General features: G+C 41.5%; 1 protein-coding gene across 1 annotated transcript in view; it reads left to right on the top strand.

The window, feature by feature from the left end:
• The first annotated feature begins 2,697 nt into the window (after positions 1-2,697).
• The window catches only part of imp3 (IMP U3 small nucleolar ribonucleoprotein 3), a 151,862-nt gene continuing 126,910 nt past the window's right edge, over positions 2,698-27,649 (top strand). The window contains exons 1-2 of the mRNA XM_033028366.1: positions 2,698-2,891; positions 19,709-19,816. Of these exons, the coding sequence (XP_032884257.1) occupies positions 2,755-2,891; positions 19,709-19,816 (245 nt within the window). The 5' untranslated portion in view covers positions 2,698-2,754. The remainder of the gene's footprint in view (positions 2,892-19,708; positions 19,817-27,649) is intronic.

Genomic DNA, 27,649 nt, shown 5'->3' with positions numbered 1-27,649 from the left:
ACAAAATTCTTAAGGGGTTGGACAGGCTAGATGCAGGAAGATTGTTCCCGATGTTGGGGAAGTCCAGAACAAGGGGTCACAGTTTAAGGATAAGGGGGAAATCTTTTAGGACCGAGATGAGGAAAACATTTTTCACACAGAGAGTGGTGAATCTCTGGAATTCTCTGCCACAGAAGGTAGTTGAGGCCAGTTCATTGGCTATATTTAAGAGGGAGTTAGATGTGGCCCTTGTGGCTAAAGGGATCAGGGGGTATGGAGAGAAGGCAGGTACAGGATACTGAGTTGGATGATCAGCCATGATCATATTGAATGGCGGTGCAGGCTCGAAGGGCCGAATGGCCTACTCCTGCACCTATTTTCCATGTTTCTATGTTTCTATGTGAGGACTATGGAGGATTTTGTGCTCAGGGTCATGGCAGCTGAAGGCACAACTAGTAAAGGTGGAATGATTAAATTCAAGGCCAACCAAGAGGACAGAAATCTCAGTGGATTACGGGGCTGCAGGAGATTACAGCAATTGGGAGACCATAAAGAATTTGAAGATAAAGATGAATTGTTTACAACTGAAGTGTTATTCAACTAACAATTAATATATGAGTAATGGGGGAGAGGAATGGCTTAATAGTGCAAACTGGAGGAACAGCTCCTCATATTCCACTTTGGTTTCTTACAACCGAACAGTATGAACATTGAATTCTCCAATTTTAGGTGACTACATAACTCTCCCCCTTGTCCCCCCTCTATCCCTCACCCCCTCCCCTGTAGCCCCCCTGGACTCGCACCTATTTCTCCCACCTCTTTCTGCTCCATTTCTTCCTGTAGCTTCATGATTCGCAACTCTTAGGTCCTTTTGTCTTCCACGTTTGTTTTTCATCTCCAGCTTTTGCCCAACCATGTTCCTATCAAAAAGCCCTCCTCACCTGTATCAATCTATTACCTGCCAGGATTTGCCCAGCGCCTCCTCTCTTCCAGGTTTATTTCTCCCCTGCAGTATGAAGATGGGTCCCAATCTGAAATGTCACCACTCCATGGTTGTTGTCAAAGCATGGAAGGTTGCAAACAAATTCTGGTAATTGACACTATTTAGATAATGGCCAGCATGGACATGATGGGCTGAATGACATGTTTTGCACTGTGTTCTGCTGTAACTATTAACTCTTTTTATTTTCCCACAGATGCTGCCTGAGTGTTTCAAGTGGTTTTTCTTTTACCTTTCTTAAATGTTCTTGAATATTGTTCAGCTGGACTCACTCGTCAATAGGTTATTTCTATCAGTTGAAAAGTTTGGTAACTGCTTGAGAAGTTTTAGATAGCAAACATTTATTTATATTAATTTGTTACCAGAATCAAATTGTTTCTTAGATTTATGGAGGACAAGGACATTTGACCATTGTAGCAAGAAAATACATGATCCCTGCTGTAATTTTAGCAAGTGTCACAGTGATACGCTGTAAAATTGATCCACTTTACTCAAGGGCTGTGGTGGCTCATTCATTGAATATATTCATGTTCAGATAGATTACTAAGGGAATCAAGGGATATGGGGTTAGCGCAGTAAATCACACTGAAGGAAACAACCAACGATGATCTGAAGAAGGGTCTCGACCCAAAATTTCATTTATTCTTTTTCTCCAGAGATGCTGTCTGACCCACTAAGTTACTCCAGCTTTTTGTGTCCATCCATGATCTTATTCAATCATGGAGCAGAAGAGGCTAATTAGACCACTCCTGTTTCTCTATCTTATTTTCTAATTCTAAATTCTAGTACCAAGGGCCTTCAGTTGGTTCATTTGGTGAGGCAATGCAATGAAAAAATATTAATCCCAAAATGACTCAGCTGATGTTCTAACTCTGCAGGTGAAAACAAACCCATAAAGGTGAGGTTGGGAATAGAAGCCCTTATGCCTATCGCGGAGCCTCGAGTCATGCTTTCAAATGGACAAATGTATCATTATTGATTTACAACATTCTTCCAATATTTGCCACTGTATTTATATGATCTGCAATAGTGGGCACTGACTGAAGATGGACATCGACAGCGATAAGCATCAAACATCATTCAACGTGACCTTCTTCATCAGGCACGCCACATGTAACAACCACATGTCAATCCACAAGTATGAAGCAGGTAAACGATGATTCAAAAGCAAAACACAAAGTGCTGGAGGAACTCAGCGGGTCGGGCAGCATTTATGGAGGGAAATTAACAGGCATTTCGGGTCGGGACCTTTCTTCAGACGTCCGCAATTTCTTGCTTCCCCACTAAACAGCGATTCGCCCCGCCAACCCTGATGCAAAGTTTGCTCTACTGATACACAGAATAGCCAAAGTTTAAAATCTCTCTACGACTCGATTTTACGGAACTTAAATAATTGCAGACGCTGGGATCTGGAGCAACAACAAAAAAAGGCGCTGGAGGAATTCAGCGGGTCAGGCGGGATCTATGGAAGGAATGGTGTGAAGAAGGTTCCTGAGCAGAAATGCCACTGTCATTTCCCTCCAGAGCCACTGCCCCTGAGTTCCTCAAGCGTTTTGCTTTAAGGAGTTGTGTCTCCTTAAAACGATGGACTTCACGGGTACGTTGGCGACGCAGAAGCAGCGCAGTGCGGCGCTGATTTACACGTGGGGCTGGGTCCTCCCGGGCTGCAGGCGCGGCGCGGGCAGCTGCGGAAAGCGCCCTATCGGCAGCGCTGCGGGGAGTGCAGGCAGTGCGCCGGCCACCTGCCCTCCCTCGCCCGCACAGGACCCGCAACCATGGTGCGCAAGCTGCGGTTCCACGAGCAGAAGCTGTTGAAGAAGGTGGACTTCATCTCGTGGCAGGCGGATGGCAACCTGAGCGAAGTGAAGGTGCTGCGGCGATACCGCATCCAGCGCAGGGAGGACTACACCGTGTGAGTCCGCCGCCGCCCGGCCGGCCCACGGCTGGGTATCCGCATCTTAACGCCCGCGGCCTCCAACTGGGGCCATGGCCAGGGGGACAGAGGGTGTGGGAGAGGGAGGGAAGGAGAAGGATGGAGAGACACAGAGTGTGTGAGACACAGAGAGAGAGTGTGTGTAAGAGAGAGTGAGTGTGAGAGAGAGTGTGTGTGAGAGAGTGTGTGAGAGAGAGTGTGTGTGAGAGAGTGTGTGTGAGAGAGTGTGTGTGAGAGAGAGTGTAAGAGAGGGTGTGTGTGAGAGAGAGAGGGTGTGTGTGAGAGAGTGTGAGAGGGAGTGTGTGAGAGGGAGTGAGAGAGAGAGATAGTGTGTGTGAGTGAGAGTGTGAAAGCGTGCGTGTGAGAGTTATACACAAAATGCTGGAGTAACTCAGCGGGACAGGCAGCATCTCTGGAGAGAAGGAATGGGTGATGTATCGGGTCGAGACCCTTCTTCAGACAGTCAGAGAAGAGAGGGTCTAGCGATACGGATGAGGTATGAAAACAACAGAACAAAGTGGCTGATGATAAGCAAATGTAGAATGGTACATTGGTAGCTGACGGGAAGATGATAAGGATAAATTATTGTACCTTTTTGCAAATCTATCTGTAATGTGAGTCTTGTTCTCAAAACAAGGGGGTTGGTATTTTGGGCACAGTGGAGTAGCGGTAGAGTTGCTGCCTTATAGCATCAGAGACTGACTATGGGTTTGCTATCTATACAGAGTTTGCATGTTCTCCCATTGACAACATGGGTTTTCTCTGGTTTCCTCCCACACTCAAAAGGTTTGTAGGTTAATTGGCTTTTTTTTTTTTTTTTAAAAGGTATGAATTTTCCCTGGTATGTCGGATAGTGTTAGTACGGGGTGATTGGTGGTAGGTGCGGTTCTGTACGGTATCTCCAGTCTAAAGAGGGAATTTCTCCATTCAGAGTGTAGTGAATCTTTCCAATCTGCCTAGGAATTCTGTGATATATCTGTATATTCAAGACAGATAAATAGGCTTTATATATTAAAGCAAATCAAGAGAGAAGGGGTTAGTGTGGGGGAAAAAACTGGTCATGTAGCGCAGGAACAGGCCTCTGGCTCACCATATTCATGCCTACCATCAATATCTACTTTACATTTCTACCATTTACCATAACTGGTTTCAAGCTAAAAGATCAGCCGTGATCTTATTGAATGGTGGACCAGACACGATAGGCGGAGTAGCTTCACGTTTCCATTCCTCACGTCGAGCTTATTTAGTTTATTGTCACGTGAAAAGCTTTTGTTGAATACTAGCCAGTCAGCAGAAAGACGAAACATGATTACAATCGAACCATCCACAGTGTACAGATGCATTATCAAGGGAATAATGGTTATTCGTTATCCACTGTACAAATGCAAGATAAAGTCTAGTAGTCTGATCACAGGTAGTCCAATGAGGTAGATACTAGCTCAGGACCATTCTCTGGTTGTTGGTAGGATGGTTCAGTTGTCTGATGACAGCTGGGAAGAAACTGTCCCTGAATCTGGAGTTGGGGTGTAGTGGCATTGTCTGCTTATCATGATTTATCATTTTTAGATTCAAGTTTAGGATGATGCATTGAGCCGAGAAAAGAAAGTGATTGTACTTTGAGCAGTTCAACAATTCTGCAGATTTAACAGTGGGATATACCCACGGGCAAGTATTGCTATGTACTCTATACTATGTCTTCATTCAGTATTTATCAATATTAGCAAGGTTTGGTGTCAAGCTATGAAGCATTATTATCATGCTAAATTGCATTACATTTGGGCACACAAAATTGCTGGGGAAACTCAGCGGGTGTAGCAGCATCTATGGAGCGAAGGAAATAGGCGACGTTTCGGGCCGAAACCCTTCTTCAGACTGATGGGGGGTGGGGGGGGGAGAAAGAAGGAAAAGGGGAGGAGGAGGAGGAGCCCGAGGGCGGGAGGGTGGGAGGAGACAGCTAGAGGGTTAAGGAAGGGGAGGAGACAGCAAGGGCTAGCAAAATTGGGAGAATTCAATGTTAATGCCATAAGGACGCAAGGTCCCCAGACGGAATATGAGGTGCTGTTCCTCCAATTTCCGCTATTGCTCACTCTGGCAATGGAGGAGACCCAGGACAGAGAGGTCGGATTGGGAATGGGAGGGGGAGTTGAAGTGCTGAGCCACCGGGAGTTCAGGTAGGTTATTGCTGAGGTTGGAGGAGATACAGGTGAACCTTTGTCGCACCTGGAACGACTGCTTGGGACCTTGAATGGAGTCGCGGGGGGAGGTGAAGGGACAGGTGTTGCATCTCTTGCGGTTGCAACGGAAAGTGCCCGGGGAGGGGGTGGTGCGGGAGGGAAGGGAAGAATTGACGAGGGAGTTGCGGAGGGAGCGGTCTTTGCGGAAGGCAGACATGGGGGGAGATGGGAAGATGTAGCGAGTGGTGGGGTCACGTTGGAGGTGGCGGAAATGGCGGAGAATTATGTGTTGTATTTGCCGGCTGGTGGGGTGAAAGGTGAGGACCAGAGGGACTCTGCCCTTGTTGCGTGTGCGGGGATGGGGAGAGAGAGCAGTGTTACGGGGTATGGATGAGACCCTGGTGTGAGCCTCATCTATGGTGGTGGAGGGGAATCCCCGTTCCCTGAAGAACGAGGACATTTCCGATGCCCTGGTATGAAATGTCTCATCCTGGGAACAGATGCGGCGTAGGCGGAGGAATTGGGAGTAGGGGATGGAGTCTTTACAGGGGGCAGGGTGGGAAGACGTGTAGTCCAGATTTTGAGGTTGGAGGAGATACAGGTGAACCTTTGGGCAGTTGTCTGTCAACCTGGGCATTGAAAATGTGTAAAAAGCATTGAAGAGCTGCAGTTTGCCTAGCGAAGAACTGGGTTGTACAGACCAGGAATATATTAGGTTTTCTTTTGGACCTCAACTGACCACCTTGGCCAAATGCTGTACAGTGTTTTCTGTGCCGCCAGATAGCTAGGGATGTGGAACAACTTCATCTTATGATGATTTATTTGTATCTTTTGACGAAATATGCTTTATGGACATCGGGTAAAGACACGATTAAGGTATAAGGTTCTTCACTCTTATACAAAGAAGGCATTTGGTGCATCGGAATAACCATGCCTTGGAGATGCAACTGTGTAATTAAGCACACTAGGGAAAAGCATTGTCATTTGTGGCAGTGCATTTATTTTGCCCTACTTTGTAGATTCTGGTGTGCTGTCCAAGTCAGCATTATTGCCTACCTCATTATATTTGAGATTACAGCAGTTAGTCACTAATACATGCACTGCTGCAGTAACGGGTGTCCCATGATTGAGACCTCTTAATCCAGAATGATCATTACTGTGGTTTGAAGGCCGAATGGGTGGAACTTGTAAGGAGACCTGCAGAGGGTGGGGAATTCCTATATGATTGTTGGTCTTGTCTGCTTCAAAGGGATACAGATGAGTTATATGAATAGTCAAAGAGCTAGCAAATGGAGTGTGGTTTAGGAAAGTGTGTATTTGTCTATTTTGGCAGGGAAAGTAAACTATATGAATGGCAAGAGATTGGGGTAGTTGTTTCACAAAAGGTTAGTAATGCTAGTAGGTATGACAAGAAATTTGGAAAGTTAATGTTACTATTTGAGTATAAATGTAGTGAGCTTATACTTTGGTTTTATTGGACAATGGAGATACCACACCTAGAGCAAAATTGATCTCATTTAAGGTGTTATGTTTATGCATTAGAAGCAGTTCAGAGAAGGTTTTCCAGATTGCAGCAAAAACTGCAGTTGCTGAAATCTGCAGCGTCAAAGTTGCACTTTTGTTTATTTGGTTTTTTTTAAACAGGGACAATGTATATTAATAAACATTTGCATGTAAATATGCAAGATTATAGCCAGTAGCTAATTTCCATCTTTAGTCCCTTTGGCAGGTTGATGTTAAATAAACAACTTAAACACATCACAACACAATCAATCAATAAGAAAAAAAATACCAATAAAATAAGAAAAATAACAATAAAGAGTATAATAAATAAACAGACAAAAAATGCTGCTTCAATGCTTTAGCAGGTCAAGCAGCATCAGAGTGGTGAGGAAGTAGTCGGCATTTGATTTAAATGACCCTTCATTACAAATGGAAAAGGTGAGAAAGTAAGCATGTTTTAAGTTGTAGGTAGGCAGAGGGCTAAAAAGAACAGGTAATGTCTGTGATGGGGCACAGATCAAAGCTGTCACGGTAACAATTACTCTAAAAACCTAGTACAGGTGCACAACCTTTTATCCGAAAGCCTTGGGACCAGACACTTTTCGTAATTCGGAATTTGTCGGTCTTCGGAATGGATTTTTTTTAGCGTAGATTTTAATGGCTGGCTCAGTGGTAGAGTGCTCGGCTCATATCCGCAAGGTCGCGAGTTTGCGCCTTGATCCCGGCAGTAAACTCGGTCGCGAGTTTGAGTCTTCAATGTAGTTTTTTTCTTGCAGAATAAATGTCTGTATGAAATGCAGTGTGTTGAATGAATTCCTGAATTTATAAATGTGACCGCAGCATTGAATCACCTCTCGCACTCATGTCACCCTAGCGGGGCTACATGCCCTTAGGCGGCCTAAGGCGACATTTTCACACTCTTATATCCGTGTGCAGCAGAGGCGACGTGCGTTTGGCGCCAAACGTGAGCTTTGGCGAGCTTTGGTGTGCAGACGACATCCTGGGAAAAATGTCCGGTTTCTTCCAGGTAGGCAATATACCCTCCCGGGCAATATACCCTCCACTTCTCTTTTACGAAGGGGATTTAGTTCCCCTTTCTTCCAGGACCGACCGGAGGTTCCGCTGTCACCTCTGCGGGCCACCCTCGGTGAACGCTCACTCAACTTTGTCTTGGGATTCCTACTATCCCGCGCAATGTATCCTCACCTTCTCTTTTACGAAGGGGATTTAGTTCCCCTTTCTTCGAGGACCGACCGGAGGTTCCGCTGTCACCTCTGCGGGCCGCCCTCGGTGAACGTCCTGTCTCCCTGTCCCTGGGATAGCAGGGGGCGATCAAACAGCACAATACCCCCCTCCCCCTCCAACTCCAGAGGAATCCGCTCCCCGATGGGCCGCTACGGCGACAAGTGGCAGTTCGCCCACAGCCCGAGCTGCGCGACCCCAAGAACAAGACGTACCTTGCACACCATCAGCTTCTGCCCATACGGGGAGCGTGTTCCTCTGGAGCTGGAGCGGGGCTGGGCTGGAGTTGCTGATCTGGAATCTCCGTGCTTGCAATGGGCTGGGGGTCGGTGTCCCGATGAGGGGGCTGTGGGCGAACTGCCACTTGTCGCCGTAGCGGCCCATCGGGGAGCGGCTTCTGGTGGTCCTGATGTCTCCGGCCAGTTTGCAGTTTTCCTCTGGAGTTGGAACGGGGCTGGGCTGCTGCTGGCTGTGGGTCTCTGGGATCTCCGTGCTTGCAGTGGGCCTGGGGGTCGGTGTCCCGTTGGTCCTGACGTCTCCGGTGAATGGCACTGTCCTGCTAGCATCGCCGACATGAAGACAGTGCATAGCCCCCGCGCCGGTGCAATGGGCGGGGAGCTGGAGAGGGGAGGGAAGGGGTCACACACATGGCCGGGAAGCAGAGGGGTGTAGGTGGGTGAAACTGAAGGCAGCGACAATCTGCTGCTGCCTGCCCGCTGAGTTAAAAAGTTTCCACGCAAGACTCACGATACACTGTGTATCGTGAGTCTACCGTGGGAACTTTTTAACTCAGCGGGCAGGCAGCAGCATAATGTCAATTATTAACCCTCCCGCGCAATATACCCTCACCTTCTCTTTTATGAATGGGGATTTAGTTCCCCTTTCTTCGAGGACCGACCGGAGGTTTCGCTGTCACCTCTGCGGGCCGCCCTCGGTGAACGTTTTCAAGGACCTTTCTTCAAGGACCGAAAAAATGTCCGCTATTCGGAGGTTTTCGTTATTTGGATCTTCGGATAAAAGGTTGTGCACCTGTAGTTAGAAACTTGAGAGCAAAAAGAAACAAATTGAAACAGTTACAGCACATCTGTCAGGATGAGGAGGAAGAAGGTGGTTTGCTAAAATTGTTACTTTCAATATTATGCCCTGAGGACAGCGATTTTCAGCCACATGAGCGATAAGGTGCTGTTCCTCGAGCATACCTTGAGTGACATTGGAGTATTGATGGAGACTGACGACAGAGGGGTCGGGCTGAGAATGTAGTGTGTGGGAACCCAAGAAGTCATTTGAAATGAAGCAGCAATTCACTTGCACGTCTCACAATGCAGTACTTACAATTCTTCTTGTTTCCACTGTCCCTTCTGTCTTTGGTGTCCCACCAACAATGTTTGAAGGAAAATGAGGAATAGCATCTTGACTTCTCTCTGAGTCTATCAAAGCTTAATGTGGCATTTAATAATTTCAGATAAACATTCTTTATTTGCTCTTTCAGTTTTGCTTTCATCTTTTTTTAAAGGAAATGTTAGCAATTTTGGTCTACACTCTATCACAGCTGTTCCCTGTGTCTGTTGTCCTTGCTCTGCAAACACATTTTATCCTACATTTTCTGTCCCAATCATAACTTACAAAAGCTGTTTGATCATACTTCCATTCCTTATTATTATTGTGAGGAGGTAGCTTACTTTATACTGAATAGTCATGCCAAGTATTCCAAGGTTACTCCACTTGAATTGAATTAAAAGATACAGCATGGAAACGGGCCCTTTGACTCACTGACTCCACGTCGACCATCATTCACACTAGTTCTATGTTATCCCATTTTGGTCTGCACACGAGGATCAATTTACAGGGGCCAATTAACCTGCAAGCCTGTACATCTTTGGGATGTAGAAGGAAGCGCACAGACAGCATCCGAGGTCAGGACTGAACCTGTGTCTCTGGCATTGGGGGTTCAGTTGGGCCAGGCACAAAAGATTGATCATTAGAGGCCAATCATCTTGGATCCAGGACATCAGTGCAAAATGTATCCAGTATTTTGGACCAGTAATTTTCAGTTTGTTCATTTTAATAACCTTCCTTCAAAGGTTAGATATAGATATTTTGTTTTTGTACAATGTTCAATTCAATTCAAAACAACTCAAACTGTAAGTCTTTGCCTTGAATGGTATTTGGCTCTGGTTGATAGGAAGCTGATAATATGTTCTACAGCCATATTAGGCAACGATTGCTTTCAACAAGAGGGTCACCTCGTCCTTGATCTGCAACTATGTGATCACGTTTATTTTTTCTGATGCAAAAAGTTTGAATCTATGCTGCTTTAGATAAGCCCAGAACAAACTGGCTGCAAAAGCATTTTGAACAGTGTATTTTCTCAAATGAGTGCTGTTTTAATGCATTTTCACGAATTATATTGCATAAGCAATATTTAAAATGGAATACAGTTTCTACTTGGTGGGTGTGTTGTCAAAACCCCATTCCATCTAGGACACAAGGCTAGCACTTTGGCACAGCTAGTTGTGGTCCAATGTCTCAGTTCCGACGACCGGTTCAATGCTTGTGTGTGCGTGCGCATGCACGCAGACCCTGTGCTGCATCTCTCTGACACTATGATAAGAACTGATGTGACTAGTCATATCCACACTTCTGCAGGTTTATTCACTTCCTTCAATATCCATATATTGGGTCTGAAATGTGCTGGAATTCTTCAATTAGGATACTCTGGCACCATCTCCAGAACCACCACTCCAAGAAGGTAAGCAGAAACAGGAACCCTATCTCTAGTTTTTCCTCTTAAGTCATGTTCCACCCTTTCTTAAAATATATTCCCGTTCCTTCATTGCTGGGTCTAAGTTTTGTAATCTCCAACCCTTTAGCATTTGGGAGTTATTTCACCAGTAGATTTAGAGACGCAGGCACGTTTATTCACTTCCTTCACTATCTCTGTACCATGGCTGCATTATGCATTGGGTATTAGATGACCTAAAGTTATGGATGCAAGGTCAACATCTTTGTTCTGGAAAATTATAAGTAAGATATGTAGGAAATAGACACAAAATACTGGAGTAACTCAGCAGGTCAGGCAGCATCTGTGGATAAAAGGAATAGGTTGATGTCATGGGTTGGAACCATCTTTCAGACTGAAAGAGGTGGGTGAGGGGAGGGGGGACGGGGGGTGTTGTGGCCTGGAGTCTGAAGAAGTCAACCTATTTCTTTAGTCCAGAGGGGCTGCCTGATCTTCTGAGATACTCCAGCATTTTGTGTCTATCTTTAGTATGGAGGAAATAGAATTGATTTGTTACCTGACCCGAATTTGAATCTGTTGAAATAAATCAGGTACTCTTGTTGTGAGCTGAAGTTATGTGCAACTATTTAAATAAGGGGCAGTGGGTTCAAATTTAATGCATCTCGTATGTTTTTATGCATGGTCTCGTCTCGTGCATGTAGGGGAAAAGGCTTGTGTGCTGGATGTCATCTGCTTTTGTGAAAGGCTGTATTTTAAAAATGCTACCTTGATCCCCAGTGATTTTTAATAATTCTTAGGTGCTTCAGTTCCTTTCAGTGCTGGAGGCTGATGTAACTGTGACATTTGATTGCTCTGGTTGCTCATAAGGGGTAGAAGGTCAATTAATATTTTTAAGGTAGAGTGACAGATTCTTGATTAGTAAGGGTGTTGGGTTATGACAAGAAATGCAGGAGAATGGGGTTGATAGATTAGGAAAGATAGATCAGCCATGATAGAATGGCAAGGAAGACTTGATGGGCCGAAAGGCCTAATTCTGCTCCTTGAAATTATGAGGGTATGGTTGGTGTGTATTGAGCTTCTGAATTGGCCTTTCCCAATCTAACAAATTTGCAATCTGAATAATGACTTGAATGCTCCTTTATGTATTAAATCGCTCAGCTGGTTGCTGCTGGCTTACTTTGGCAAAGCCAGCATGGACAATTCTAAACCAAGCTAAAAAATCCCAGAATAACCACACAGGTGGCACAGTGGGCAGCACAGTGATGTAGCAGTAGAGTTGCTGCCTTACAGCGCCAGCGACCTGATTACACCTGCTGTCTGTATGGAGTTTGTACGTTCTCTCCATGACCATGAGTTTTCTCCGGTTTCTTCCCACGCTCCAACGATGTGCAGGTTTATAGAGTGCTGCAGTGTGGAAACAGGCCCTTTGGCCCAGCTTGCCCACACCAGCCAACATGTCTCATCTGCACTAGTTCCACCTGCCGGCATTTGGTCCATATCCCTCCAAATCTGTCCAATCCATATATATGTCTTGCTGTTTCTTAAATGTTAGGATAGTCCCTGCCTCAATTACCTCCTCTTGGCAGCTTGTTCCATACACCACCAGCCTTTGTGTGAAAAGGTTACTCAGATTCCTATTAAATCTTTTCCCCTTCACCATAAACCTCTGCCCTCTGGTTCTTGATTCACCTACTATGGGCAAGAGGCTGTGCATCTACCTAATCCATTCCTCTGATGATTTCAAACATCTCAATAAAATCACCCCTCATCCGACTTCCGGTTGGCGCCACGATGTGAGTGGAATCGCGCCATTACAGCTCCGAAAAAAACTGGATTTAAAACGGGGGTAAAAGGGTCAAACAAACGCACTTACCACAGGAGATCGATTGTGAACGGCTCCGGCAGCGTTTAAAAGGTGCGTGACGTCATCAGGCGCGCGATTTAAGAAGAAATTATGACCCAGCGCTCCCCCACCCCCACCGCTGGAAAAAAAGCTACGAGAAAAGAAACTGGCCTCAGCTCGGGTGCAACTGCTGCTTCTCAAGAAGATATCTCACAGAGGAAAGCTGAAATGGAGGAACTTAAGACTACCATTCTAGGTGAGATAAAGAAGCAGAGGAAGGAGTATATGGAGGAGATAAAGAAGCAGAGGAAGGAGTATATGGAGGAGATAAAAAGTTTAAAAGCGGATATGCTGGTGTCTCACGAGAAAAATAAAGAAGATAAAGAAGACTTAATAAAACAAGTTATAACGACGGTAAAAAGTATGATGGATGAGTGGAAGGAAAAGGCTAATGCCGAGTTACAAACTCAAATTGAGGATGTAAAGGAAATAGCTGCTGGGATGGAAAGAAAGCTGGATGACAAGATAGATCCTACTATAATTTCGCTAGACCAACAAGGCGAAGCAATTAAAGAGCTAACTAAAATTGCTGAAGTGAATACTAAGGAGACCGAAAAACTCCGTGCCGAGAACAAACGCCTCTTAGAATTATTACATAAAACAAACGAGAAATGTATTGATCTGGAGGGACGCCAACGCCGTAAAAATTTGTGTATAGTTGGTCTGAGCGAAGGTCGTGAGGGGAGTCAAGATCCTCGAAAATTTGTTGCTAAACTTTTAATGGATATTTTGAATTTGGATCATGAACCCCTGTTGAGCCGTGCACATAGGGCTCTAAGACGGGCCCCTGGGATAGGTTCATCGCCCAGACAAATGATTGTAAAAGTGGCCTTTGACCATGTCTTCGAAGACATGATGAAGATTATAATAAAAAAGAGAAACCTGAAATACGAGGGAGACAACATCAGTATTTTTAGAGACTTCCCAGCAGAAGTGGCCAAGAAAAGAGCACTATTTAAAGAAACAAAAGGTATCCTGAGGAATGTACAGAATACTAAGAATCTGAGATATGGCTTGATGTACCCAGCAATACTGAGAGTAACTTATGATGACAAGGAATATCGTTTCGTTAAGCATACTGAAGCATTGAAATTCGCCCGAGGCATACAGCAGAAGCCAGAAGATGAAGAGAGAGAAGATGCGGAGGAAGAACCCGAGGGAGAAGGAGAGGACTGAACTTTTATCATCGACCTGTGGTTATGAAATACTCACTTAGAAGGAAGTGGAATAATGGGCATTTAGTAGTAGTTCTGTATTAATTATTAGAAAATATTTAATTATTCCATGATAATAGTATTACATATTATAGTATTAAATACAATTGATATTAGTAATTAGCAAATAGTAATATGAATAATAGAAATAATTACTAAGTACTAAGTATATAAAGTTAGTACCCCACCCCAATATATATAGCATTTGAGATAGGAGCTGGTATAATCAACATCTTTTTTTTATTAAAAAAACGGAAGTCTTTAGATTAATGGCCACGTTAGTGTGGCTTTCACTTTCACATACTACACACTATACAAGTGTAGTTTCTTTTTTTTCTGAGCACCCTATTAACACCCTTTACTTTTTTTTTATTATTGATATTTCTTATTGTTTTTGTTTTTTATTGATATTATATTATATATTATTTGAATGTAGATGTGAAGGATATTGTGTATTTAGTTTAAGAAGACATAGATGTGGATTAAGGTGGAAAGAAATTCTCATTGGATTGATGTCCGGGTGCAACGGGGAGCTGGGTGAGTCAAGAAGGCTACTCCAAAATAAGCCGCCCTAATAGTAAAATGCATGATATAAAGGTGAAGACTGGGGGTGATGGAGTAACCTTCTGCAGTTGGAATGTAAAAGGAATTAATGAACCAATTAAAAGGGGAAAGGTGTTAGCTCAGTTGAACAGATTGAAGACAGATGTCATTTTCCTTCAAGAGACTCATCTTAAAAAAGATGCTCAACATAGATTAACAGCTAAATGGATTTCTAAGGTGTATCATTCTACATTTATTCATAAATCTAGAGGAGTTGCAATAATTATTCGCAAAGGTATACCTTTCATACAAAGTTCTATTATAGAGGATAAAGAAGGCAGATATGTAATAATTACAGGGGAATTATATTCAAAAAAGGTAATTTTAATGAATATATATGCCCCTAATTTTGATAATCCATTATTTTTTAAGAAAATATTTAATAATATTCCTATATCCACTCAACACAATTTAATAATTGGAGGTGATTTAAATTGTACTTTAGATAATTATCTAGATAGATCATCCGCAAAAAGGAAAGCTGCCTCGAAATCAAGTAAATTCATAAATGCTTTTATTAATACATCTAATATTAAAGACATCTGGAGGTTAGATAATCCATCCGGGCGAGAATATTCTTTTTTCTCGCCCGTACATGGAACCTATTCGAGGATAGATTATTTTTAATAGATTCTAAATTACTTCCTTTTACGTATGATGCAAAATATCATAATATTATCATCTCGGATCATGCGCCATTAACATTTAAGATAAAATTAAAAGATATATCTAATAAAACTACTACCTGGAGATTTAACCCTCAGATATTAAAGGACAATGACTGTTGTAAATATGTGATGGATCAGATTAAATTATTTTTTGAAACTAATGATAATCCTGAAACTTCTCCATCACTATTTTGGGACACATTTAAGGCATTCATGCGTGGCGCAATAATATCCGCACAAGCACATCTCAATAAAGAAAATCGAAAAATAGAACAAAATTTAGAAAATGAGATAAAACGTCTAGATAATGAAAATATAAAACAGCCTTCCAAAGAGTTAAGTAATAAAATTGCATCAGTAAAATATAGATTAAATAAAATATATTCTAATCAAGTGATTAAACTTTTTCAACAAACTAAGCAAGTGTATTTTGAATTTGGAGATAAGCCACAAAAATTACTAGCACGACAGCTTAGAAAATTAGAAGATGAGAAGATGATACACGGAATTAGATCTGAGTATGGAAATATATTAATTACTCCAAAAGATATTAATGATAGATTTTTACAATATTATAAAAATCTTTATTCGTCAAAACTAACAGGACAAACAGATAGTATGGAAATATTTTTACAAGAATGTCAAATCAATAGCTTAGATCAGGAAGGTAGAGAATTGTTAAATGCTGAAATAACAGTAAAAGATATTATAGAATCAATTAGTTCGCTAAAGAACGGAAAAGCAGCGGGCCCAGATGGCCTGAGTGCAGAATTTTATAAAAAATTTCAAGATCTGATTTCCCCAAGATTACAAATAATGTATAGATATGCATATGACCAAGGAAAATTACCAGAATCTTTAAATGAATCCACAATTACACTCATCCCTAAAGTAGATAAGGATTTGGAAGATCCTGGATCATATAGAGCGATTGCCCTTTTAAATACAGACCAAAAAATATTAACTAAGGTCTTATCTAGGAGATTAAGTTTAGTGATCTCTAAATTAATACATTATGATCAAACAGGTTTTATCCCAAAACGTTACTCATCCCATAATCTCAGACGTTTGTTTAATATTATATATTCAAAAAGAATACGAGATACGGAACTAGCGGTTATATCACTAGATGCAGAAAAAGCGTTTGATCAGGTGGAATGGATGTATTTATTTAATATAATGGAAAAGTTTCAATTGGGGGATAGATTTTGTAAATGGGTAAGAATTTTATACTCGAATCCTATGGCAAGAATTTTGACTAACCAAATTTTATCAGCCAAATTCAAACTCTCTAGGGGATGCAGACAGGGATGTCCGTTATCACCCTTATTGTTCGCATTGGTGATAGAACCATTGGCGGAAAAAATTAGATCTGAACCTGAAATATATGGCTATAATACTGATACAACAATTAATAAAATTTCTTTATATGCAGATGATGTTTTGATTTATATTACAAAACCGGAAATTAGTATTCCCAACCTGCTAAACATTATAACTAAGTTTGGTGCATTTTCTGGGTATAGGATTAATTGGGATAAAAGCGAGATTATGCCAATAACAGGAATAAATCTTAATACATTACAACAATACCCATTAAAAGTAGTTACAGACAAACTTAAATATTTAGGGATTAACGTAACTAAAACTCATAACTCATTAATAAAATCCAACTATCCTCAACTATTAGATAAACTTAGAAAAAATATTTTATATTGGAAAACACTGCCTATATCCATGATTGGTAGAATAAGTGCCATAAAGATGGTATTTCTACCGCAGTTGTTATATTTGTTTCAGGCTATTCCTTTTTTTCTTCCGAAAACTTTTTTTTAAAAAATTGATAATATTGTCAATAGCTTTATTTGGGATTATAAAAATCACAGAATAAATAAAAAACATCTATGCAAAGCTAAGATAAATGGAGGATTAGCACTTCCAAACTTTTTATATTATTTTTGGGCTGTTCAGATTAAGAATATGAATTTCTGGTGGGTAAATATGGATCATGAACCGACATGGTTAAATATAGAAAAGGAGGACTGTCTACCTTTCAATGTAGGTTCGATAATTTTTGCACCAACGGAAGTACAAAAAAAATATTATAAAGACAACCTAATAATATATAATAATAGACGTATTTGGAAACAAATAGTTAAGACTCTACACTTGGATAATCTCTCATTTAGATTACCAATTATGAATAATCCATCGTTTAAACCTGCTATATTAGATGGGGGGTTTAAACAATGGGATGATTTAGGAATTACAAGGATAGAACACCTGTATAGAAAAGGAAAATTTCTTTTATTCCAGGAGTTACAAGATATTTATGGATTGTCTCCACAACATTTATTTAGGTATTTACAAATTAGAGATTATATTAAATCCAATACACAAGATTATAAAAATAAAGAAGCAGGATTGTTAGATGAACTGTTTAATTTATATCCAAATACAGAAAAATTAATAGCTTATATATATAACATCATTTTGGATAAGGAGAATCCAATAACGGAAGTATATCGTCAAGCATGGGAAAATGAAATGGGATTGGCTATAACAAAAGAAAACTGGGAAGAAAGTCTACAACGAATACACCGGTGTTCATTAAACGCCAGACATATACTGATACAATTTAAAGTATTATATAGGTTACATTATTCGAAAACTAAATTAAATAGTATTTTTCCGAATCTCTCCGCTATTTGTGATAAGTGCAAGAAAGCAGAGGCAAATTTAATACATAGTTTCGTTACATGTCCTAAATTGAATTATTACTGGACAGAAATCTTTAAAGTTATTTCTGAAGTTATCAAAGTTAAATTGGACCCTAACCCAAAGCTAATAATATTTGGAATTCCGGATTTACATCTATCACTTACAGTAAATCAAAGAAATTTCTTTGATTACTGTTTAATAATTGGAAAAAAAATCATATTGAAATTTTGGAAGGGAACATTATCCCCCACAACCAAAATGTGGGCAACAGAGATGATGGAGACGTTACATCTGGAAAGAATTAGATTTGTCCTATTGGACAAGTATAATTCTTTTGAACAGATATGGTCTCCATATATACAGTATTTAGAGAAGTAGCTGTTCTTGGCAACACAGCTCGACGTGCACCCTGCGGGATTTGGTGAGAATAATTCATTTTTATATTGGAATTACATATATGTCTTTATTGATACTATCACTTGTAGTAGTGTTATTAATAATACATATTGTGGTTACTAAAAACTTTTTTTTTTTTTTTTTTTTTTCGTTTCTCTTTTCTTTCTTATATATAATCAAATTATTATTTAATCACTCTCTTAATGATTTATAACTGTTCTATTTTTTCTCTATCATTATTTCTAAAAAAATAGTAGATAAGTATTACTAGTGTTTTACTTAATGCAAATTGAATTAATTTGATATAAAGTTGTTTGAAGCATTGTAATTGATTACCTTTAATAAAAAAATATATTAAAAAAAAAATCAAAAAAAAAATCACCCCTCATCCTCCTGCACTCCAAGGAATAGAGTCCCAGTCTACTCAACCTCTGCCTATAGCTCAGACCCTCTAGGTCAGGTTAGTTTGGTGTTCTTTATGAAGATCTGGTTTGCACTGAATGTCGAACCAGCTGGTTTGATGATTTGATACTTGGATCTTATGGTTGCTGAGCGATGCGATCCCACTTTGAGACTGCAAGTTTAAGAAAAGTGTACAAAAGATGCTTTTAATCTGTTAAATAGTTTAAGAATACATTTGCATGTGTCTACTTTGTGTATTCTTCCTTGCCTTTCCAACTTGAATTTAGTGTGATGCAAATCTACAACTGTCTTTGGCCTTCTTGCGTATGGCGTGCTTGTTCAGTAGGACAACTTGTTCTATTTGATCTTATTTGATTGTGCACGCTGGGTTGATTGCATTCATCGAAACAGGGCGGACCACGTTAGGTTGCAATTTCCCAACCCATCTGTCTTTGGTGAGGGTGCAGAAGAGGTTTACCAAAATGCTACCTGGATTAGAAGATATTTGGTATAAGGAAAGCTTGGACAAACTTGGATTGTTTTCTCTGGAGCATTGATGTCTGAGCAGAGACCTAATCAAAGTATATAAATTATGAGAGGTCTAGATAGGGTGGATAGTTGGAACCTTGGTCCCAGGTTCGAAACATCAAAAACAAGAGGCATAGCTTTAAAGTGAAGTCAACAAAGTTTAAAAAGATGTACAGGGCAATTTTATTTAGGCAGTGTGGTGAGTGCCTGGAATGTGCTGACAGAAGTAGTGATGGACACAGGAATGACAGGCTCTTGTATAGGCACATGGATATGGAGGGATATGGATCGCATGTAGGTAGATGAGATTATTTAACTTGGTGTCATGTTCAGAGTGGACATTGGGCCAAAGGGTCTGTCCCTGTGCTGTACCTTTCTGTCTTTATATGCTGTGTCCCATGGTAACCTTGTCCATTGTGCAAGGACAATTTACAAAATGATGGAAAGGCGGACAAAATTCCAACATAACTTGAGAGGATGAAAAGTTGGGTTGCAGAATCCCCATTGTAGACTTTGTGAATTCTCCACAATAAGGGTTGAACTATTTCCGACAAATGTGGTTTACTGATGCCTTTGAGCATCTTTTTCTTGTCACATCCAAAACGCTCTATTGTATTTGATTTTGTGTTTTGTTGAAAGAAAAGGCAGAATTAAATATTTTGGGGTGAAAATTAAGGGCTTTCACTCCTTCTGTTTTAACAGATACAATAAGCTGAGCAGAGAAGTTCGAGAATTGGCTCGCAAGATCCGAGACCTTGATGTGAAAGATTCCTTCCGAGCCAAGAGCACCAGTCAATTGCTGGAGAAACTGTGAGTGTCTTAAATAAAGAACGAAAAGCAAGAAATCTATTGAGCAGGCAGGTGGAGGAATAAGTATATGAATATGCTTAGATGGAAGGTGACTTTTTATTATTTTGGTTTGCATTGTCACAATTCCCTTTGTTAGTGATTCCTAGTGGAAATGTGAATTATAATTTTCAAGTGAAATACAATAATGCCTAAATTCATGCTCTAGATACATTCCTAGAAAATGAAACACAAAATAAAACTCTGCTATACGGGGTCATTATAGTATAGCATAAATAGGTATGCAATTCTGATAGGTTCTATTTAACTCCCTTATTCCATTCACCATTCAAGTTAAAAAAGAGACGTGAATCGACTGGATTCCCCCACTGGAGCTTTGGCATCCCCAGCAGAGTTATGGTGTGAGATTACCCTGTGCAGGGTTTTCGTAGTCGCAGCTGGCAAAGTCTTCCTTTATTGGCAAATCTTTTTTCCAGCCTGGCGCCTGCTTCAAACTCAAAGTTCTCTCTGCAAGTGGAAGAGCAACCATCCATTGGCCCGGAACAGCTCAAAGCCCTAACCCCGAGTCTGGCCACCACCAGCATTCAGTGTCTAGCAGCTTAAAACCAGAGATGGCAACAGAGTGGCCAAGTCTCCCCGGGCGCACAATTGCTCCTGCTGTTGGAACCACGACTTCGATATGTGGCTGAAAGGGCATGATGCCAGTGCCCCAAGGGTTACCTGATCGCCAAGTGCATGTGCATCATGATAGCACAGAAAGTGCTCTACAAGTGGCGAGAAGAGGAGCTGGAGCTGGCATCACCTTGCTAGCAGCTGATGGGAGCAGCGTTGGTGCAAGCCCATCCGCTGGCCCGGAGCAATTCAACGGCCTAACCCAGAGTGGCCACCAGACAAAACATGAAACCTCACTCCTGCACATGCACGGAGCCTCTCTGGGTGTGGAGGATAGACACTGGACAGTCCCTCCACCTGCGAGGGCCACACCTACACCAGTTCAGTAAGAAAAATCAATGCAAATTAGATAAAATATTTTCCAATGTATTGCACAACCTGTAACTTGCATGCTAGAAGAAAATATATATTTATTTTGTTTATTTAAAGGGTGATACTTTAAGAATTTTTAGTCCTGTTTGTCCGTTAAATCAAATCTAGTAAGGCACCATAATGAAAGAGCACTATCATGGACTTGTTTCCTCCTCCTTTTCCCCTTCGTTTCTTCCTCCTTTTCCCCACTGAGGTTTACTTAAAAGCTTCAGTGTTCCTCGTTCCAATATGCCATTGCTACCAACAACGAGCTTCAATTTTAAAATTTCAATTAAGTAATTTTTCTTTGTTGCACCATTTCATCACAGGTGTAACCCTGGCGTTTTTCTCTTTTAAATTGGGATTTGGAATTATGAATTTGTATACCTCTACATTGTATGACATAAGTGAAAGTTCTGCTTAGTAATGGAAGAGTGTTCCACTGTGGAGAATCGTGCACAGAATAGTGCTGACATTCCACTGCATCACCGAGGCTGCTTCATTAGTCTTTAATTGAAATGCTAAACCCATTGAAATGTTAAAGATCTAACATTGCGCTATGAGATCATGCTAAGAAACCTCCGTCATTTAATCCAATCATAGCGGCCAGGCACGGCACAAATTTCTATGGATTTGTCTACAAACCTCTGGCTCTTTGACATGGATTTAACCATTTTGTTCTGGTGGGAATATGTTATTGTTCTTCCTTGCATTTTAGATAACCCAATGTTTGTGGATTTTAGCTCTGCATTTATCATTGTGCCAGAGCTACTACTCCAAACTCTCCCAGTTGACTGTGCCTGAACCCCTTTGTCAGTGGATCAACTTCCTGACAGACAGGAAGCACATCTCGGACCCGCAGACCCTCAACATATGAGCACCGCAAGGCTGCATACTCTCCCCTTTCCTTTACTCTCTCTATACCAACAACTGCACCTTCACAGACCCCTCTGCCAAGCTTCTCAAGTTTGCAGACAACACAATCCTGATGGGGTTGATCCAGGATGTTGAGCAATCTGCCTACATACAAGAAGTGACACTGCTGGCATCCTGGTGCCATCGCAACAATCTGGAGCTCAATGCTCTTAAGATGGTGGAATTGATTGGAGACTTTAGGAGAGCTCCCCCTCCCCTCCCCCCACTCACCATCAACAACACCACAGTCACATCTGTGGAGTCATTTAAGTTCCTTGGAACCATAATCTCCAGGGACCTTACATGGGAGGCCACCATCGACTCCACAGTCAAAAAGGACCAACAGAGGGTGTACTTCATGTGGCAGCTGAGGAAACACAATCTGCCACAGGCAATGATGGTCCAGTTTTATACTGCCATCATAGAGTCTGTCCTCACCTTCTCCATCATGGTCTGGTTTGGCTCAGCCACCAAGCATGACATCCGGAGTTTGCAGCGCATCTTTCGATCAGCCGAGAAGGTTGTTGGCTGCAACTCTGGTATTTTATTTCACTCTTCACATGTTTAAGTTATAACGTTTTATTTTTAATTGTATATTGTGTTACTTGCGAGGGAAGCACCAAGGCAGATTCCTTGCATGTATACATATTTGGCTAATAAAATGTATTCAATTCAATTCTGTATTTAATAGCCATGTTGTTGAAGTGTGTTACCATACGTGTCCACCTTGGAAACACAGGCAAAACGTTTTTACTTTCACAGCTTTTCTTTGTAACCAGCAGCACATGGCAACTTTGCCTCAGAGAATACGAATATTTCACTCCAAATGTTGCAGTCAACCAGAAATATCATTGAATTGGCTGTAGCTTTTCTGTCTTTCAGCCTTGAAAATTGTTGTACTGATACGAGCTATTTTTTAAACCAAATATTGATACCTTTAAATTGTGGTGCTTCTCATTGGAATGGGATGTTACTGCCGAGGCTGTCTCTGGAACATTTGGCATATCTGGGTCAAAGTTAAACTGAAGCGGAAGTAAATTTTCAGGTTGAAGACCCTTGAAAGGTTTTTTTTGACTCTGAAATCTTAACTATTTTCCCACTGACCTGAGCTGACGAGTGTAGCATTTCTATTTAACATTTCCGGCAACTGCAGTTTTTGTGATTTTCAAAGATAAACTGACTTGAGTTTTTCAGATCTGGAGAATTGTGTGTGCGTGCGTGTGTGTGTTCTGTGCTTGGGAAACGTGGCGCAGGAGACCTTTCAAATGCATAACTTCAGAAGCTTGGTCCTTTTTGTGTACGTCTTGTAATTAAAAACACAATATTGTTTTACACATTTAAGATAGATGATAACCCGTCACTCTTAACACAATTATTTATTCATGAGCGGCAAGGATACAAAGCAAAAACTAGAAAGAACGATTATGCTTTTTTCTAACTCAAACAATGGGCTTAATGGCCACCCCCTCCTTTAGCTTGGATTTCCAGTTTTTCTCACATGATTTAAAGAACATCATTGCAGATGGATATTCTTTTGTTACTGATATTCAGCTTGATGATTGCTGATAAAAAGTTGAAAGGGGGACACTTTCCAACTTGACAATTTCCCACTGCTGCGATTATATGTGAATTTAAGTGCCATCATTTGCATGTTATTATAGTCCTGCATTTTACATAAATTCTCATCCTCCCGAGTGTGAGAAATACAAGTTTGCCTTGGGCTGAATCTTGGCAGTGGTTTTGAATGTACTGTCATAAAATTAATGCTTCTTTCTCTTGTTTACAAGCAGTTCTGTGAGAATACTTGGGAATGCTATTTCAAAATACCTTGGTTTTCTGTGGGTGAAGTAAGTGTGAAAGGTATCTTGAACACTAGAATTTGCTGGAGTCCCCTGAATCTAATGACATATTTGAAACAAAAATGTGCACTGAACACAATCATTTCTGGCTGGCGTATTGGTGTTTAGAGATATGGTAGAACTTATCTCATCTGGACTTGAGAGCCCATCTATGTTGCTTCTTTTACGATCTGAAGAGAAGGTGGGAATGGGAAATGAACTAATCCATCTAGAGTGGGTAGTCCTTTTGAACACCTTTGACTCCATCTCTGTGTTCCTGAGTTGCCCTGGAGGCAGCCATGTTTTCTTTCTGATTTGAGATTACTGACTTCAGCAATAGTCTTTGTGTCCCTGGGCTCGGGAAAGGAAAATATTTTTGACAAAATAAGGATTTTCTGTTTTTATTTAATACATGTCCAAGTCTCTGTCCAAGGACCCCAACAGTCCTTTCAGGAAAGCAGAGGTTCACTTGCACTTCCTCCAACATCTACTGTATCTGCTGTTCCAGGTGTGGACTTCTTTCTGTCCTAGGCCTCCTCCACTGTCAAAGCGAGTCTAAATACAAATTGGAGGCACTGCACCTCATATTGGTCACAGCTTGCAACCCAGCGGTAGGAATATTGATTTCTCTAACTTCAAGTGACCCTTGCTTTCCCTCTCCTTTCCTCTCCCACCCTAGTTCACTGTCCTCCTGATTAATTTTACAGTTTGTATGCCTCGTTTTCGCCTCCCCATCATCCAACAATGAACCATTCTATATTTCCTTGATTATCATCTGCTTTAATCTGTTGTTTTCACGCCATACATTCTCTTTATACCCTAGTTTCCTCCCCGTTTCCCCCCCCCCCCCGGACTCAGTCCAAAGACGGATCTCGACCCAAAACGGCGGCCATTCCTCCTTTCCAGAAATGCTGTCTGTCCCACTGAGTTACTTCAGCATTTTGTGTCTCTTTTTCAAAAGAATAACTCAGTAGTAGCATGACCACTGGCTGTACAAGAACACTGAATTCCCACTTGGTTCATGTTAGGGATCCATATGAGGAGTCAACTTGTCAACTTATTTTTATTTATTTTCTTGACATTTATTGTCACATACACCAATTGGTGCAGTGAAATTTGAGTTACCATGCAGCACACAAATAAGATAAACACAACACTATAAAATTAAACATACAACATCCCCCACAGCGGAATCAACGTTTCCCACTGAGGGAAGGCAATAAAAGTTCAATCCTCTTCCTCTTGTTCACCCATGGTCGGGGCCTATTGAGGCCTCCGCAGTCGCCGCTACGGACGGCCCGATGTTTCAGGCCCTCTTGCCGGATGATGGTACTCCGGTGTCGGAAGAACACTCTCAGCGGCTTGGAGTTTCCGAATCGGCCGCTTCCTACCGGAGACCACGGCTCCCGAAGTCCACAGACCGAGCTGGGCAGAGAGAGGGAACTGCCCAAGATCCAAAGCATATCACCTCATCTGTGAAACACAGTGGTGGGGGTGTTATGGTCTGGGCATATATGGCTGCTGAAGGTACTGGCTCATTTATCTTCATTGATGATACAACTGCTGATGGTAGTACCATAATGAATTCTGAAGTGTTTCGACACATCCTATCTGCTCAAGTTCAAACAAGTGCCTCAAAACTCATTGGCCGGCGGTTCATTCTACAGCAAGACAATGATCCCAAACATACTGTTAAAGCAAATAAGGAGTTGTTCAAATCTTAAAAAATGGGCAATTCTTGTGTGGCCAAGTCAATCACCCGATTTGAACGCAATTGAGCATGCCTTTTATATGATGAAGAGAAAACTGAAGGGGACTAGCCCCCAAAACAAGCATAAGCTAACGATGGCTGCCATACAGGCCTGGCAGAGCATCACCAGAGGAGACCCCAGCAACTGGTGATGTCCATGAAGCGCAGACTTCAAGTAGTCATTGCATTCAAAGGATATGCAACAAAATACTAAATATGACTACTTTCATTTACATGACATTGCTGTGTCCCAAACATTATGGTGTCCTGAAATGGGGGCACAATGTATAAACACTGCTGTAATTTCTACATGGTGAAACCAAAATGTATAAAAATGGCCTTTATTAAAATCTGACAATGTGTGCTTTAACCACATGTGATTTTTTTTTCTATTACAAATCTCAAATTGTGGAGTAATCAATAAATGATGGGTCTTCGTCCCAGACATTATGCAGGGCACCACAATTGGAGGAAAGATGCCTCTGGCCTAACTGTTATTAACAACCTCTACAAAGCTGGCTTTGCTGATAGAACAGTGATGGTTTATAAGCACCAAATGGAGCTTCAGTACTCCTGCTAGCTGAACAGCTTGCAGGTTTTGTATGGAATATGCTCCAGTTCAAAGGAGGTACAACCTGGTATCAGTTATTCATGGAGACAGCATTTGGACAAAAATCCATTTTCTGCACAAGTTTCTCCCTTCATTTGAAACCACAGGTCCAAGAGCAAAAGTGACCCTGTAGGAGGCAACCTAAATATTCATGTTAATTTAAAATATCAGTGAATACTATCAGGCCAGTGGATGGTTGAAAACTTTATAACACATTTCTTTCCTTGTTTCTTTCTAGTTTTCATCTTTCTTTCTCGGGGGATGTAAAGTTAGTTCAGGAAAAAATTAAGATGAAGTCAGCTATTGAGCCAGAGCTAGGAGCATGTGCGTTTACTTTGTTGTAATGTAATCGATTACAGTGCTGTCTCTTCGTCATGGCATGAATTTGAGATGCAGAATGCACTCCTTTTAATATTTGCAGTGGGGAGAAGCTTGGTGAGCTACTGGATTGCTACAATTTTAAAATGGTTGTATGGCCGTTCTAAAACCAAGTCTACTGATCACTGATTGTAGCAGACATCTTAATGAGATGCATGTCCGAAAAATGACCTCTGTGCTTTGCTGGGAAAGGTCAAAGTTGTCAGGATTCTTCTTTTAAAAAACGAGTTCAGTATTTCAACAGCGCATGCCCAGGTCATAGGTCACGAGATAAACATTCTCGGCAGCTGAGCTGCTGTATGTATACAGACCTGCGTTTCATCTGCAATCAGGATAGAACCCGGGTCTCTGGTGGTGCAAGCGTTGTTGAATTGCTACTGGACCGTTCCCGTCCCCTCCCGAGTGTCCCATCCGTGTCCGGGGGTGGCCGGAGATGTCCAGGGTGCCGTGGACTGATGGCCAGGAGCGGTGGCGGCCCCAGGCCTACAGTCAGCGCAGAGAAGAAGGGACCGTCAGCTGCACCTCTCGCCTTATCTAGTGGCTGTCAGTTAACCGCCTCGGTGCCGGCGAAAGCTGAGCACCAGTCATCAACGGGATACACACAAAATGCTGCAGTAACTCAGCAGGTCAGGCAACATCTCTGGAGAAGGGTCCCGACCCGAAACTTCACCTATTCCTTTTCTCCAAAGATACTGCGTGTCCCACTGAGTTACTCCAGCATTTTGTGTGTATCTGTGAAAGATTCTGTGGATACTTATTCTAGTGTACAAAATCCACTTTTCAATTTTTGCCTTGGCTATCTTTATATTGTTCTTCCTTTTGGTTACAAGCTTATTAAACTTGCGAACCTAAATAAACCTAGGTGCAATTGGACCCCCCCTCTCCACACCCCAAGAGAGGCATTTCAATTTCTGCACAGCTCTGTGGCACACAATCTTCTTGGGAGGGGTGGCCAAGATCACAGTCCAATCTGTGAGATTTTTGGAATATTGAACAATTTAGTTTGAAAGTTCATTACATTTTTAAATTATAAAAAATAATTCAAGATATTTGCTTGGTATTAGCCTTGATTGAAAAGATGCTCACAGCCCAACTCCTTACAAGGTGTAAATAAGTGGGGCCATTCTGAAACACAAGGAACTTGGTTGGAGTATCTAACTCTGGTACAGTTGTCAGATTTAAAACAGACGCTCAAAAGTGCATTGCTGGAGTTTATAACTGTCTCTGTTGTACTTCCAAGCATGCGTGGGTGTTGTGGCCAAGTCATTGAGAGTATAAAGATTGTCCATTTACTTTTTCCAAAGTGAATTGTGCAGATTACA

The sequence above is a fragment of the Amblyraja radiata genome, chromosome 10, assembly GCF_010909765.2.
Source record: "Amblyraja radiata isolate CabotCenter1 chromosome 10, sAmbRad1.1.pri, whole genome shotgun sequence".
In the NCBI taxonomy this organism is placed as follows: Eukaryota; Metazoa; Chordata; class Chondrichthyes; order Rajiformes; family Rajidae; genus Amblyraja; species Amblyraja radiata.
Note: the sequence above shows the minus strand (reverse complement) of the source record. Positions and strands in the feature narration are given on the sequence as shown.